Here is a 16,777-nt window from a genome sequence, read left to right as displayed (position 1 = left end):
GATAGCCATGCCACATTTTCCCTAGAGACATAAGCAGATTATCCTCTTGAGTACTAAGTGTAATTAATTCAGTAATTATTTAGCAGTAGTTTTTAGTACAGTGGATCCATGAACTTAGAATCTGTTCAATCAGCATTAGAAAAGTAATTTCCTAAAAAGGTGTTTGATCACAAAAACAACAATTTTCTTGCTTTTGGCCATGCAGGAATGTGCAGGGGAGCCCCTCTTCTCGCTCTTCTGTGCTATCAAGCAGCAAATGGAAAAAGGTCCCATTGATTCAATTACTGGGGAAGCACGTTATTCGCTCAGTGAAGATAAACTTATTAGGCAGCAGATTGACTACAAGACATTGGTAAGTTTTGTAAAACATAGGGGCATGGCAGAGAAATAAATAATTGAATACTGAGTTTGTATTTTGTTATTGGTCTGAAATGGGGGAATAGGAAACCATTATAAATCAAAGTTAAACTTGTATCATTTGGACATGTTTGTTGTATGGTCCCTAAATGTTAAATGTTACTTTGCAATGTAGATGTTTGTCTAGAAAGATTACTTAGTACAATTATTGCATATGTATTTTTCCAATAATAGTGGTGGATCACATTTGCCAGTTGGAGACTGTCCTTTGCTAGAGGGTGGAATTGTCAGAACGTGGGTGTATGTTAGCATGGATCTAACCATAACCCAGGTTGATGTTGCCCAGATTAATGAATGAAATTGTTTAAGTGTTGGCTGCTGTTGATGTGAAATCAATCAGAGTTAAATGTGTTGTTTACTACCTCCATCTGTGGGCAGATTTATACCTAAGCACTCATGTGATATATCACCAAAGAATATCTGGACAAATCTTACCTCTACCAATACATTTAGAGAACCAAATTAGCCAGGGGAGATTTAAGTTATATGACCCTTTAGGTCTCATACTATAGCACAATATTTAAGTCTAGCCCAATTATAAATTGTACGCTCTTCCTCTCAAACCTTGAATCCTTTATCCTATACATTTAGACATCAGCAGTATGCACTTTGTCTCATGAGAAATGAGTGGGCAATCAAAAATGACCACAATGGTGTATAAAGTTCTTAGAGAAGGACTCTAATCATGTATTGCTCTGGTTAGTGCAGGGATATGCAACCTTTGTGGCATTGTTTTAACTTCAAGGGAGATGCCTGTATTTTCTTGCAAGTTAAGGAAAAAGTCAGTATTAGTAATGAGCGAATCTGTCCCATTTCACGTCGCCGAAAAAATTGAATCTTTCAAAAGATTTGCAAAACAGCAAAAATGTTGCACAGCAAAGAAATTGTCACATGCGTCATTTTTTTTGCCACGTGCAAAGTTTTTGGACAGTTTTCTTTGACATGCACCAAATTTTTCTGCAGCGCATTTTGGTACTCGCAAAGTAATCCACCAATGGCGATGCATGGAAATTCCCTGCGAATCCATGCCTGGTGAAAATCTTCGCCCATCACTAGTCAGTATATTTCCTTGCATAGATATTGAATTTTTTAGTTTTAGAGTCTTCCCTATCAAACTTTCGCACAATGCTGAAAAGTTTGCAGAAGTGAATTAAGGTGATAACTCCACAGTGTGCCTTCTGCATCTGAACTACAGCAAACATTTCAAACGATTTTTGCCATATTCAGGTTTTTCTCTTTTCTGTACAGAACACTGTACAGAGTACATTACAGATCTCAGTAACTAATTGAAATCCCACTAGGCTCTTTAAATGAATAGGTCAAATTACAGGGAGCCGGCTGTGACTGAATTGATGAATAGGATACGCTGCTGTAGATGATGGATACCCACCTATGATCGAAATGAATGGGTGAGAAAACACATGAAGCCTAAGGGAGGAAATACCAAAGCTATCAGCCTAGAAAACAGACAATCTTTCAAATATTAACGTGTCATTTAAAATAGTTACTTAAATCAATCAGAGAGAAGATGGAATAAAGAAGACATTTGAAGCCTAGCACAGTCTTTTCTGATTTAATTCTTATCTGCTGGAAAAATGCAGTTGATGTAATTCAACAAAAAAAACATTCACACAGTAAAGATTATAAAGCAAGGTTTAATTTAAAGAGTCAATAGATGAACTTATATTAAAGTCAAAACTGTTCTCAATATAAAGTAAAACTTGAACTACTGGAGGATGTTGCCTGTTGTAGTTGAACAGTAGCTGAAGATTTGGTGATGGTAGTTAGATGTTGTCAAACTGAAATTGACTAACAGCTTAGCATAGTATACCCTTACTTATTACTCTGAGTAGACATTCTGGGGGCACGTGCAATGATATTAATCAATATGAGAAGCTTAGATTGTCCAGTGTTTACCAGTAGCCTTCCCATAGAAAGGTATATGGAAAAGGAAAGCCTGCTGGAAAGCACATTGGGTCTTACTGCTGATATCTGGAATACGTTTCATTTATAATTCTCATGATATGTTATAAACATGGGTTGTCCCAGTCTCTAGTTGGGGATCAATATATAAGTAATACAGCTAGATTTTTTTTTTCCATTTTGGGTACCAACAACCGTTTTATTTATTCATATCAACATGTTTAGGTCCTCAATTGTGTCAACCCTGACAATGTGAATAGCCCTATGATTCCCGTAAAGATCTTGAACTGTGACACAATTACTCAAGTAAAGGAGAAGATCCTGGATGCCATCTTCAAAAACTTGCCCTGCTCTCTCCGTCCAAAGGCCGCAGACATGGATTTAGGTTAGTAGCAACAATTTTTGTTAAGCAGTAATAATACATTTGTTGAGACTTTTGGTAGTACTTTGAGAAAGTAAAAGCAAATAAACAAAACTAGTAAAACTGCAGTTCAACAGCCATCTCACAGCTGTCAGCAGGATCAGTGCCACTGGAAAGAAGTAGATTGTGCTCATGAATAATTGAGTGGTTCCTGTGAAATCTTCACAAACAACCTCTTGTCTATGGCAGGCAAGGGTGTTTAGCTTCATTATATTACTTGTACCCCTTTATTCATGAAGTTTGTACATTTAACTCTTTCGCTTTCTCAGCAGTAACATTTCATTACATTATGTCAAAGCAAAAAAATGCCATGGTTGTATAGAAAACCAAAGCAATGAATGGCAGACACGCTTGTTCTGGGATGTGTCCTTGGCTTTTATTCAGGATATTCTCCTGAAGCTGCAATACTTGAAGCACAGAAGTTCAGCAATTCATGTTTGCAATGAGAGATACACTATCTTTTGAATGAAATATAAAGAGTTCACAGCTGCTGTCTTCTGAGTTTGCATTCACCTGCATTTCCGATTGGAAGAAGAGATAAAGATAATGGGATTTTTCTTGCCTTATTCTTACTACAAGGTAGAACAGTAACAGATTGGATTGTACAGTGTCTGCCTAAAGGAGTTAAAGGATCCGGCGGTAGTTTACAGGACAACGTTGCCTGTGTGGTGTTGTGAATTAGAATATATTCTGGAGGTCACCTTTAGCTGGGTATTCTTTAGCAGGATATTGGCTTTTTTTATTTTGGGGAGGCAAAAAAGACCATAAAATAGATTTTCTTTTAGACATCTATATACAGTACAATAAAGCATTTGTATTAATGACATTTGAAGGTTAAAAAGCACTGAAGTTATCTTATTCTTAGCTTTATAGAGCAGTCTCTGTCTTGAGTTATTTTGTAAGACTGTTTTGTAAGATGTAAGGCTTGAGATGCATTTCCAAAAAAGCATTTCAGCAGAAACACAAAGGTATCTTTATTTGCATAGTTACATAGCGAGGATGACATTAGCTCATTAGTTCTTTATTTGCCTCTTCTTATGCTCTTTATTATAAATTGTCCTTAATTGACATACAAGATATACAGCCATACTATTCAGCCATACAATATTAATCAGAACATAGTATTTCCTGTGAAGTTTATCAAAGATACAAACTGGTCAGCAAGGATGATTTTTATTCTAAAATTACATCTGGAAATCTATTATCCAGAAAGTTGCAAATGATGGGAAGGCCATCTCCATTATAAGCAAATAATTTACATTTCTGAAAAATAACTAAAAATAAGATATAATTAATCCCTATTGGAACCAAAACAGACGTATTTAATTTAATGTTGAAATGATTTTTTAGAAATCTTAAAGGAGAAGGAAAGGTACAATCACTGGGGGTGCCAAAATGTTAGGCACGCCCCAGTCATTGTAATCACATACCTTATACCCCAGGCTGGTGCTCCTGTTGGTAGAAAACCACACCAGCTCAGGGTAGCTTTGACACAGCAACCGTGTTCGTTCTTCAAAATCCCAGGGCCAGCATTTTACTCTATTGAACATGTGCTAGCATGGCAAAGACAGAAGACAGAAGATGGAAGAGGGTCGCTGTCTTGCAGCTACCCCAGGCTGGTGCGGTTTTCTTCTAACATTTTGACACCACCCCAGTGATTGTACCTTTCCTTCTTCTTTAAGGTATGGTGATCCAGATTAGTGAAATATTCCTTATCTAGAACACCCAAGGTCCCAAGCATACTGAGTAATAGATCCCATAACTGTATTACAATATACTATTTAGATGCAAGTATCAGCTACTTTTACTTCACTGGCATGTTATAAAGGCTAATGGTAGCTTATTTTATTTTTGTCATACTTCGTTATCTAGAACACTACCCATAACACAGCACAAATGCTAACCTCACTACAACCCCATACATTGCTTCTAACATAAAAATTCTGAAAGGTAAATAGTTTACATGCAGGTAACTTTGTAACAGGCTTATACTCTCCCACTATTTGTTTCAGAGTGGCGACAAACAAACGGAGCTCGAATGATTCTCCAAGATGAAGACACAACAACTAAAATTGAGAATGACTGGAAGAGGTTAAATGTCATTGTACACTATCAGGTACTTAAGTTTATATGGAGAGGTCTGAACTGTAAAGGCACCTTAAAAATTCTTCCTATGACAGTAGAATGCATAGAATGAGCAGCCTTATAAAGTTTTTCTGTTATTCCTCTAAGTCAGTGATCCCCAACCAGTGGCTAATGAGCAAAATGTAGCTCACCAATCTCTTGGATGTTGCTCTCAGTAGCCTCAAAGCTGGTGCTTATATTTTCATTCCTGGCTTAGAGGTATGTTTTAGTTGCACAACAACCATCTGTACTGACAAACATAATCTCCTGTAGGCTGCCAGTCAATATAGGATCTACCAAATAGCCAATCATAACCCTTATTTGGCACCCCCAGGAACTTTTTTGTTTGTGTTGCTCCCCAACCTTTTTTACCCTTTGATGTGGCTCACAGGTAAAAAATCTTGGGGATCACTGCCCTAAGTGCTTACTGCCATTATTGTTTTTTTAGTTCCACATATCTAGGGACATCAGGCGACCGCTCCAGCCATTTGACAGTTTAACGAGGCCATCAGGTTGAGAGAGATTATCACACAAGGCTAAAACTGACCAGGGGGCTATGAGGGTAAACTGGGTATTACAAAGCAAAGAAACTATTTTCTCCAGGGCAGAATCTCAATGCAGATACAAACAACTTTAAAGGAACCTTGAAATGTTCCATTTAAACACAAGTTCCTTACCTTTTGTGTCATCGTGTATTTATCTGGTTTAAATTTGTCTCATAATTGCATGCAATTAACACGCACTTACGCTGCCAATTTACTGTCATTATACCATACATCGTAGGTGTGTTTAAAAGCTTTCTTTCTTAAATCTAAAATTCATTTAACTTTGCTAAGACACAAATAAACTTTATAATTTGATGCTTGCTTTAGCATGGTAAGTTAAGCAAATAGGTTGGGATAACTTACAAAATGAAGCATAATGATGTGAAGTTGCTATAAAGGAGGCTACCTTGTCCATGGATGGACTGTTGAATTGAGCTTTTCTATGTAATTGAAGTGGAGACAACAATGTAATAGGAAAGCTGTCTTTCAAACAAGTGCTCGGGCAACTTTAAATTTGATTACAGCTAGAAGGAACTTAACCTAACTCATTCATCTCCTTTTCTTATCCCCAGGCTCTAAGGTAATTGCAAAGGTAGTGTAAGCTCTTCAGGTCAATGACTTGTCTTGCCTTTAGATTGCCTTTAGATCTAGAATGCTGAAGCAACAAGATAAAATGACTAATGCACATGAACAGTAATAAGAGGAAAAGAGGACAGGCAGTAGTGTGCTACATACCATAGATAAGCCTTCTCTTGTCACCTGACCTGCCAATCACCAAGAATAGCTTCTCTCACACATGCTGCTGGCATTGTCTATCTCAGTAACTCTGGCAGCCTACCCACTGATCAAAATCTTCCCCTGTTCATTAATGTGTAAATAATTTTGGAGATAAGCTGGCCAGACCCTCAAACAAGATCTTTGACTGCAGTCTTGGCACTGCCACTAAATTAAATGTCAGACTTGACTGTTGGTATAGGGAAATCGAGGCAGAAAGGTAAAAGAGCAGATTAGAAATTGATTGCTATCAGAGATGAGATAATGAGGACACAAGTTAATTCCTTGCAAACCTGGGAGGGCACATTCTCCTTGACCAATGTTCTGTCATTATCTGAGCAGAATCTGTATGGCTCATTAAAAGTTTATTGCACAAACTATAACTGAAATATAAAGCAAGTACTTCATAGAAAAAAATATATATTATATGCAATATTTATTAGCAAGACACTCAAATATAGTTGAACGCCAAATATATGCATTGATACATATTTCTAATATTAGGATATAACACAACAGAGTAAATGTCTGTATGAATTTTGCATTTGTATCCACATTTCTGCTGAATTCCTGCAATACATGTTGATTGCTTCCTTTTAAAGTCTTATGGTTAGTGGAAATATAGCTTTGTCTGTATGCTGTTGCCATATTCATGCAGGTGCATTGGAAAAGGAGGGCAACGTCTGCCTCAGCAGGTGTTTAAGGTATTTTAAATGTTGATTTACCCACCAGTTTTTGTTCTTGACAATGAAATGGCACATACATTTTGCTTACCGTTATTGTGTAAAATATGTGTTATAGGTAGCAGGTGATTATTTTGCTGTTGAGGGCCCAGTGGCATTGAGGTTCCTTATGGTTAAGCAAAATATTGCTGCATCACTGTATCAGATAATATCTGTATATCTGATAATATATATTTTCAGATAATATTAGCACATAATGTAAAAAACTAAAAACATTATTTTGACATTGCACTTGCAGTCTGACACCCTGTTACAGCTTAAAACAGTGGACAAGCCAAGCTGTATATTCCTTCAATTGACAAGGAATAGTTTGTAGCATGCCCTGCCTGTCAGTGGCTTATGTAGGATTTGTATTTCATCAACGGCTAAAGATCCACATTTCGCTGCCTTAATCATAGATTTCTTTCTTTCTGTGCCCACTATTCTATTACCTAAGTAATCATTTTATCGCTTTCTCTATTCCTAATACAGAGAAGTCAATGCACCTGCTGGATAGAAAAATAGCACAGTTGGTATACAGATAGATTTATAGAAGAGAAGTGATTGCTGTATACTGTAATCATCAAAAACCAAAGAGCGCATACACTATGTTTAACAAGGAAGTTGATCTGGTTCTGTTCTACTTTATTTGTATTATTTATGTAGCAACCTTTTCAGAGAGAAATACAGTTTCTAAAAGGGCTTCCAATTAGTTTGGAACAGCTTTTCATTAGATACCCTACTTTGTATCATGATTGACACCACGCCAGTAATTGAGATTAGCAAATCAAATATATTTTATTGTATTTTAATAGCTAGCCCCTGCTTCTTATCACTGTAGTTCATGATTCTCAATGGAAGGCCAGGACCCATATTGGCACATTGCGCTATTATTTTTTACCTATAAAAATTACAATCTTCCATAAAATCTAGTATATTGTAAGGTGATTTATATTATGATGAATTATAAATGATTGTTGTGTCCATATCATTAAAAATAATTCTCTTTTTTTAGGTACTAGATGGCTCTGTTGTAGCATTGGTTTCTAAGCAAGTCACAGCCTACAATGCAGCCAATAACTCCACTGTATCCAGGACATCAGCAAGCAGATATGGTAAGATGATACTCATTAAGGTTTGTTAAACTACAATTGACAAGTGCATTTTGTTGTTCTTTGTAAAAGGAATTTTTATTTTGGATTCAGCTACACATTTCTTTAACACATTTAACACAAGCGTTTATTGAAGTTTAGACAAATAGACTGAATAGAAAACAAGATTGAAAAGACAGGATAAAAGTCACATAGAGCATTTTCTCCCATCTTATTAGTGAAAAAGCACCAGGAATTGTTTCTTATGAAAGTAAAGTTTCCTTTGTTATGGCGCACACAGGCAGTTAGTGGTTTTTTTTGTGGCTATTATATCTTTGTAGACATGCACTGACTCTTGAACTTATGTCTAAATGAGACTGCAGAAAGGGATTTAGTAAGTTTTAGCACTGATATAAGGAAAACAAAATCACATATATAATATAACTTTCATGGGTAAATACTCAAATATGGAATATAAAAGTTAAAAATGATAAATTCAAGTGAGGTTCAGTGTTGATTAGTGCAAAGTTATGCACTTTTGTAGAAATAATATGAATTTAAGTTACACACTAAATAGTAGTGTGTTGGAGGTATTCACTTTTGTGGATAACAAGTTGTCTAAATCCAGGCAGTGTTATTCAGTGGTGACTAAAGCAAATAAAGTGCTGTCTTGTATAAAAAAGGGCACTCAAGGTATGAAATTTTGCCTCTTTGCAGCGAATTTCCGCATTTCGCTATTTGCAAATTGTTTTGCAAAACTTCGAGAATTCTTAGCTGTTTTGCAAATGTTGCTGTCGTTTCGTGAAGTTCTTGGTTAGACTAAATGGGGCAGATTCCCTCATCACTACTCTTTATAGGTCTCTGTAAAGGCCTCAAAACATATACCGACTTTACACTGTTTTTTACGTGGTGAAGCCTGACGATGTGTGGCAAATTTTGTTGCAGTTTTTTACACAGCATAATAAATCTGCCCCTTAGTGTTGCTCCCTCTTATATAGATGCAAACAATGTAGGTTAATACCTAAGAAGTAACCCGTACACTAGAGTGCACGTTTACTAAGCAATTTTGAATCGATTATTATACTTCAAGATTTACAAATAAGTTTTGCCAGTACTCAATTTTTCTGATATTGTTTCTTCTAAAAAAAACTCCCATAATTTGCGATTTATTAACATTTAGGTAACTTTTTTTGGCAAGTTTTAGAATATGCTGATAATATGAAGCAAAACACACAAACATACCACTGATCCTTTAGTTCTCTTTAGTTTGATATAAAGACGCTATTCACAAGCAGTTGCACATGAATAAAATACATTGGTAAATTATTTGCTGCAGATTTTAAAAATATACAGTTATATATAAAAGTGAAGACAGCTAGTCTAGTAATAGAGAAGTAATTAATAATAAATCACAGCCTGATTTAGATCTATTAAATAACCAATATGTCTTGGGATTATGGAATTAGTGAATAATGACCTGTGGGCATATTTGTAAAGATGACTAAAGGACAGTAGCCATGTATATGTTATACTGTAGGTTGAAAAATTCTCATGTAAAAAGCAGTTTTAGCTTTAAACTTGTTTGTAAAAGATAGCATTGGTCTTCACCAATTTTACATATATACTTGCATGTCTGATTTTGTTTTGGTCTGGAAAAAAAAAAAACAATACCGTAACTATTATTTTTAGAAGTCATGTTTATAATATTTGAGAGTGTAATATATATATATTCCAACACAAAATATTAAGCCCCAGAATTTGTCCTCTTATGATTCTAATTTATCTTTTTGACAAATGAAAGCTGACACTCATTATACCTTCACCTTCTTGTCCTGATATTTTCCTCTCATTACCTTTGCTCAGAGGACTGAAACCAAAGCAGTGGAAATGTCCAGCTGTGGAGTCAGCTGTATTAAAGTTGTTGGTATACATGTTCTGGATGAGGGGAAGGTTTTCAATGGATGGATGAGATAATTTCACAACAGATTCAACAACATAATTATATTTCATATTTAGTTACCCTTTAGAAATACCACACTTGCTGTGAACTAAACATTATTAATATTTGTTACTAAGCTTGTGTCTGCGGATTTTTGGTAAGTGAGGCCATTTAAACTTAAAGGTTGTGCATTAACTTATGCAAAACTCATCTCTAAATCGGTATAATTGGAATTGAGAGAGGCAGAATGGTTATTCCTAGCATGACATGTCTGAAAGCATCCTAAGCCCCATTAGGTTCTGCTTTTAACCCCCAACCTCTTTGCTCAGGTTGCCACTTATAAAACCAAATGTAATGAGGCATTTGTGATGTCAGCAGAGCTGCACTAAGTGTCTCGCTCATCCTTTCATTTAATCTCTTTTGGTACATTAACCTAATGACTAAAACAAACTTTTCCAATGTCTAGTAAGTTGGCTGCAGCACAACATATTGATCATCTGCGTTCTTACAATGTATTTTCTTGTAGAACAAACAGGCACTGAACTAGAACATTGCCTAGAACATGATAAATCCCTGCCACACTGTTCATTTCCAATGCAGACAAGTAATCGCCACTTCATAAAAGCAACATGTTTCTTAAGTTTCCAGGCAGTCCTAGGCCATGACATTTATATAGCTATAAAATATACAACAGGGTTCTTAAGGGTTATTCGTAAACCAATAAAAACAACAAAGAAATGATATATAAAATGGAATACACTGCTTAAGTCAAAGGTGAGATGTTTTATATCATACTGATATAGTGGAAAATAAAATATACACATTGGCTGGTAGCACTCAAGGGGTTATTACAGATCTTTACACTCTGTGACGGGTTCAAAAGCCTGCGCTGAAAAGTGCAGAGCAGGATGTAAACTTCGAAAAACAAACATGGCTTTTGCACCCTGTTGAGACTAAATTACTCTTGTATCTCCAAGCTAGATTTGCCACACAAACTTGTGTTTAGCCATCATGCCAAGGTTGACAGGTCAAAAAGTCACTCCAGGTAAAACAATGGACAACAAATGTAATGCAAAAATATACTGGAAATAATGCCATATGTTGTACCTTCCTTGCACAAAGGGCATAATATTTCACAAGTCAAAAACATCACTCTTTCCAAAGTCATTTTTTACTGTAGAGATTCTATACTGTAGGACAAGTATATTTTCTATACTAGTGATCCCCAACCAGTGGCTCACAAGCAACATGTTGCTCACCAACCCCTTGGATGTTGTTCCTAGTGGCCTCAAAACAGGTGCTTATTGAATTTCTGGCTTTTGGGCAAGTTGTTGCATAAAAAACAGATTGGCAGCCTACAGCAGGATCTGTTTGGCAGTACGTATACATAGAACTACCAAATAGCCAACCACAACCTACATTTGGTACCTGGGTAATATTTTTTTATGCTTGTGTTCTTCCCCAACTTATTTATATTTAAATGTGGCACATGAGTAATAGAAAGTTGGGGACCCTTGTTCTATACTACAGAACAAGGGAAAGCCTACTCCATAGAAAAGGAAGGATTCACCATCAGTGATTTTTTTGTGAAATGGCCACAATTTTTCTGCAGAAAATTTAAGGTCTCATCAAAAATTGCCGCGTGTCAAAAAATGTCATGGTAGTCTCAAAAAAAGAAGTTTTGCACATTTTTTGGTGAAACGGGACAGATTCACTCATAACTAACCTAAATCATTGTCAGAACCAATACACAAGCTTAAACAGGGTCCAGTGAATCAAAGTATACTTATATAGGGTTTATATTGTGATGAGGTTCTTAGAGGCTTTTGTTCCTAAATTCCTATCCCCAACTATCCCCGTTAGCCAACTTCAGACACGAGTAAAAAAAAAAAATATATATATATAGCAGCCATTTACTTTCCAGGCAAGAACTATACACGGATATGAGTGAGCCGAGAAGATTCATTAATATTAATTACTGAAGTGTTGCTGCAATTAATGAAAGACATGATGACCTTTTCCAGGATATTTTCTCCTTACGTTGCTCGTTATTGTCAAGTTGGGGGAAAAGGTAGAAAATAATCATTAATTTTATCATACATCAGTTGGTGTCTACATGAACATGACACTTACCTAGTAATTATAATGAAGTTTAGGAAGCATTAACCGTGTTCTTCAAGACAACATAAGAATCATCACTATTGCTGCTGTGTGTTAATGACCATATAAAATACATCATTAAACTTGGCTAAACTTTACAGTAGTGCAATTAGCAATATTAATTTTGATACAGCCAACTATTATTAATGATGCATTAATGCCGATTGTACCCCTCCGTTTTTGTGCAGTAATGTCCTCCATCTAAATATTATACCTATGTTAAAAAATTATTGTATATGCCATATTATTTTGGAACAGGACCCTGCTTCTCCCAGGGGAGAATATGTTGCAAACTCTCTCTGCATTAGGTAAATCCTTGCTGTGGTGTTTGGGGAAGCAGTTTCCAAATAGATTCTTTATTACTTCACAAAAATTTATCATCAATGCTTAAATGGGCAATTCAACTTTTTTAAAACATATTGCTTATTGAATAGTACTCCACCAATAGTGACTGTTTCTATTTGTTATCATGTTTATGAAGCAAAAGTTTAAAAAACAAAATTTCTTAAGTTTCTAAACTGTTACATTTCTTAATAGATTGGCAAAATGTATGTGAGCCACATTTAAAGGTAAATATATTTTGGGAGCAACACAAGCTTGAAAAAATTTAGTAATAAGCACCTTCTTTGAAGCCACTGGTCAGGGATCACTGCTGTAGAGATCCCCTACAAGTTGTGCAGACCTGCCATTGTTTCTATACCCCACTTTTGTAAATTCAGGCCCAAGGCTCATTTAAAGACAGGTCATACATGGAGGTGATGAAGCACACTCTCTGACCAATTAACCCAGGAGTGGTCCTGGTATGAGGGGCCACACATGGCTGCCTTTCTATTGCTTTGATAATTTGTCCAAAGCACAAAATGATCAGATCATCAGGAGAGAAAAAGGAGCTATGGTTTCTCTTCATTTATTTATTAGCTAATACACCACACATTGATTGATATGGTACATTAAATCTTTAAACAGGCACACGATCTCTGAACCAACCAATATCCATAGTTTGTGATGAGTGTATCTGCCCCGTTTGACTCTGCTGAAAAATTTGCAGAACCATAGTAAAATTCGGAATGCATTGAAGTCAATAGAAGTTTTTTGTTTCGTGGTAACATTTTTTTTTTTTTGCTGCAACCTGTTTCAGTTACTTGGATTAGGGGAAAAAAAGAAGCAATTTCAAATATAAAAACATATCTTCAATCTCCTGCATAAGCAGTGACATCTGGTGTGAAGGATTCTGTACTTTGGACAATAAATAACTTGTGTTATTGTGAATGAAATAATTTTATATTTTTTGTGTTTACGATTAAAACAGTTTATACCAATCTACCTCTCTTAATATCAGATTTGTTTTTGTGCACATTGTGTCATGGACTGACCATAATTATTATCCGAAAGTTGTAATTTGCAGATAAACATTTTTCAGAGTGGATTTGTCTGATGAATTCATTAAGAAAGAGGCAATAAGCTGTACACCAAACTGATCTATAATTGGATCCAACACGCTTTGCTTTTACTTGCCTTTCAGCAAATCATTTCATTCTGTCATGCTTTATTCCCCAAAAGCATAACTACAATAAATAGCTTCAAGCCTGGAATCCATTATGTGCTCGCTTTCATAAACAAATGTGGGAATGAGGATTGCATCTTTTTTCCCTTTGAACACAATCTGGAGATGAATAATACCTTTCATGTTTTTGGTATTGATCTGCGGAGTAGGAGGCCATCCTTTCAAAATCAGCCCTAAATCGTTTAGTGATCTGCAGAGAATAGCTTTGTTGAGAATTATAAGCTTAAGAAATGGAAAAATATTCTTCCTTGTACATATTATGTGGTCCCAGTTGTTATACGTTGCACTTTGACACGTTGTAAGGCTTTGTTGAATTTCATGGCAAATATAAAAAAAATTAAAAATATTTTTTTTTTTTAAATAGGCCTAAACAAAAAATAATGAAATTAAACTAAAATTTTCACGTAGGCCTGGATGCTTATATGGTTACAGACTTACAAAACAAATGATAAAATAAAATGCTTATTCCTGTCCAGCAGTAGCCCATTTAATACACAATGGCATCCGTTATCTGGAAAACTGTTATTCAAATTGATTTCCTTCTGGTAAACTGCAGGTCCCGAGCATTCTGGATAACAGGTACACCCTCTCTGTTGTTAAATTGGCCCAAGAATTCTTCACACCAGCACACAATATTGGTCTCTAGCAGCCACATCTCTTAAAGACAAGGAAAGGCTATTTTACTTGGGGGTGAGGGGCCGGTGCTTCTATTTTGAAAACAATGCACTGTTTGCGGCACCATTTTTCATGTTTACCCTAGTACATGCACAAATTTATTTCACTTGGCAACCCCAGAGTGAAGTAGCATCTCCTTTAAGTGCAGAAGCAATACCCACAGTTGCAGTCTAATCAGCAGGCTGAAGATAGTGGGGTGACTAGATAAAGGACACCCCAAATTCAAACAAGGTTTAAAACTAGGCTTATCTTGACTATGTTGCCAACTGCCTAATATATTACTGTAAGCAACAGCTAATTTATTTTCTCCATATGTATATATAACAAAGATGTCAACTTAGTAACCCAGGGGTTGCTAAGTAGTGTTGAGCACTCAGTAGAGCATAATGATATTAAACTGCTTAAAACCCACTTTGCCCAATTATCACCTGTGTCATCTTTAATAAAAGGGGAGAATATCTAACTGCTGGGAATACATGTACTGGGGATTTTGACGGGCAGGTTTGAAAATCTGATCTGAGGATGCATCGTGTTGGCCATTGCATAGTACTTTCAAATGTATTCAAATTCCGTCCTAAAGAAGTTGGGCATCTGCTGCTGTAAAAAGTGTCAGACTGGCCTACCAGGATACCAGGAAAACTCCCAGTGGGCCCACCTGCTTCAAGCTATTTAGCCTATTTCATGTTCATTCCCTATTTCTTGAAAGATGAAAGAATAGAGTATAGTATGTAGAGAAAAAACATAATTATGGCATGAACTATTGTAATGAACTCAAATGAATGAATTTGAGTCAAGCTCATAACAGGGATAACTCTAATGTACTTCAGCCCTTAGCAAACTGGCATGTTTGAAATTTTTTGCTGTAACCACACTATAATATGCGCTAGTAATTGTAAACGCAATATAAAATCACATGAAATTAAAATGATTGTGTTTCTTTAATGTTAGAAATTAAGTCTTATTGTACCCATAAAATGTTCTGCAACATTTAATTAAAGGGATTTATGAAATAATTTTATTTCATAGAATTACATTAAGGTTCTATTAAATTGCAGAGTAGAAGAGTGTAATAGCAGCGTAAAAAAGAGTGGGAAGCAGGGGGATCACAGAGGCTTTGATTGAAGATAAAGATGTTTTTTCATATCCTGTAGATTTTATTTTTCTAACCTATTAGAATAGTAGAAGCACTAAAATGTCTGAGTTTTGTTTTTGTCATTTTTATTTTGCATCGGTAGCTGTTTAGCTGTACATCACATTACAATATGGCTAATCTATACTCTTAATCAGAAGCAGGAAAATAAGCAAGCAGAGTTGAGGGATGGGTGTAGGTCTAGTATTAAGGGCAGCACCAAATATAAATAAAGCACTGCCTAAAACTTAAAGGAGAAGGAAAGGTAAAAACTAAGTAAGCTTTATCAGAAAGGTCTATGTAAATACAGCCATAAGCACTCACAGAAATGTTGCACTGAGTCCTCTATCAAAAGAAACACCGGATTTCTTGTCTCTTTTTTTGTAAACATGATGTTCCAGTGTCTGATATCCTTAATTCCTGTGACCAGAATCTGCGCAGTTCTCTCCTCTCTCTCCCCTCTCCTGCTCCCCCTCCCACTAGAATGCTAAGAACTCCCTCCCCCCTCCCTTAGGAATGTGTGATCTCAGCTATAAGGGCTTGACTGCAGGCAGGAAGCTACTTAAAATGGCAGCTGCTATCTTAAGCAAACGGAGAAAGCTTCTGTAGTAAAGTGCCAAAATGACTTTCCTTCTTTAAGGCTGTTTTTACCTGTGCTGCAGTAACTCAATCTGTTTTTCTCCAGAGAACATGATCAAGTACACTGGAAGCCCAGACAGTCTCCGTTCTCGGACCCCAATGATAACTCCAGATCTAGAGAGTGGAGTAAAGGTTTGGCATCTAGTAAAAAATCATGAACATGGAGACCAAAAGGAAGGAGACAGAGGAAGCAAAATGGTGTCAGAGATCTACCTAACAAGGCTTCTAGCTACAAAGGTATACTCTTACTAATATTCTTTATAATAAACATGTAAGGGACTAATGTAGCAGCTCCCAGTTTATATCAAAATAGCACTCAATAGTAAGAAATCCAAGTCTAGCTTGCGACTCCTCCAGTTACATGGGAGTAGGTTACCTGAAAGCAGTTCTAATATGTAGCGCTGGCTCCTTCTAAAAGCTTAGACTCAGGCACAATGCACTGACATGGATGCCTACACACCAATATTACAACTAAATAAAAAATACATTTTTTGGTTCAAGTATATAATTTCAAATGATAGAGTGAATTATTTGTTATGTAAACAGCATAATTTAGATATAAAAAGTGTACCATAAAAATCATGACAAGAATCCCTTTAAATACAGGTCCCTAAGTAGAGTGCATTGCCTTTCCAATTTCAGAGAGGCTCCTAC

At 36.0% G+C, this 16,777-nt stretch overlaps 1 protein-coding gene across 1 annotated transcript in view; it reads left to right on the top strand.

Annotated features, from left to right (window-relative positions):
- Nucleotides 1–16,777, top strand: part of plxna4 (plexin A4) — a 423,718-nt gene that overhangs the window by 392,178 nt on the left and 14,763 nt on the right. The window contains exons 24-28 of the mRNA XM_002931848.5: nucleotides 206–352; nucleotides 2,566–2,725; nucleotides 4,774–4,877; nucleotides 7,942–8,041; nucleotides 16,170–16,360. Of these exons, the coding sequence (XP_002931894.3) occupies nucleotides 206–352; nucleotides 2,566–2,725; nucleotides 4,774–4,877; nucleotides 7,942–8,041; nucleotides 16,170–16,360 (702 nt within the window). The remainder of the gene's footprint in view (nucleotides 1–205; nucleotides 353–2,565; nucleotides 2,726–4,773; nucleotides 4,878–7,941; nucleotides 8,042–16,169; nucleotides 16,361–16,777) is intronic.

The sequence above is a fragment of the Xenopus tropicalis genome, chromosome 3 (assembly GCF_000004195.4).
Source record: "Xenopus tropicalis strain Nigerian chromosome 3, UCB_Xtro_10.0, whole genome shotgun sequence".
Taxonomy (NCBI): Eukaryota; Metazoa; Chordata; class Amphibia; order Anura; family Pipidae; genus Xenopus; species Xenopus tropicalis.
Note: the sequence above shows the minus strand (reverse complement) of the source record. Positions and strands in the feature narration are given on the sequence as shown.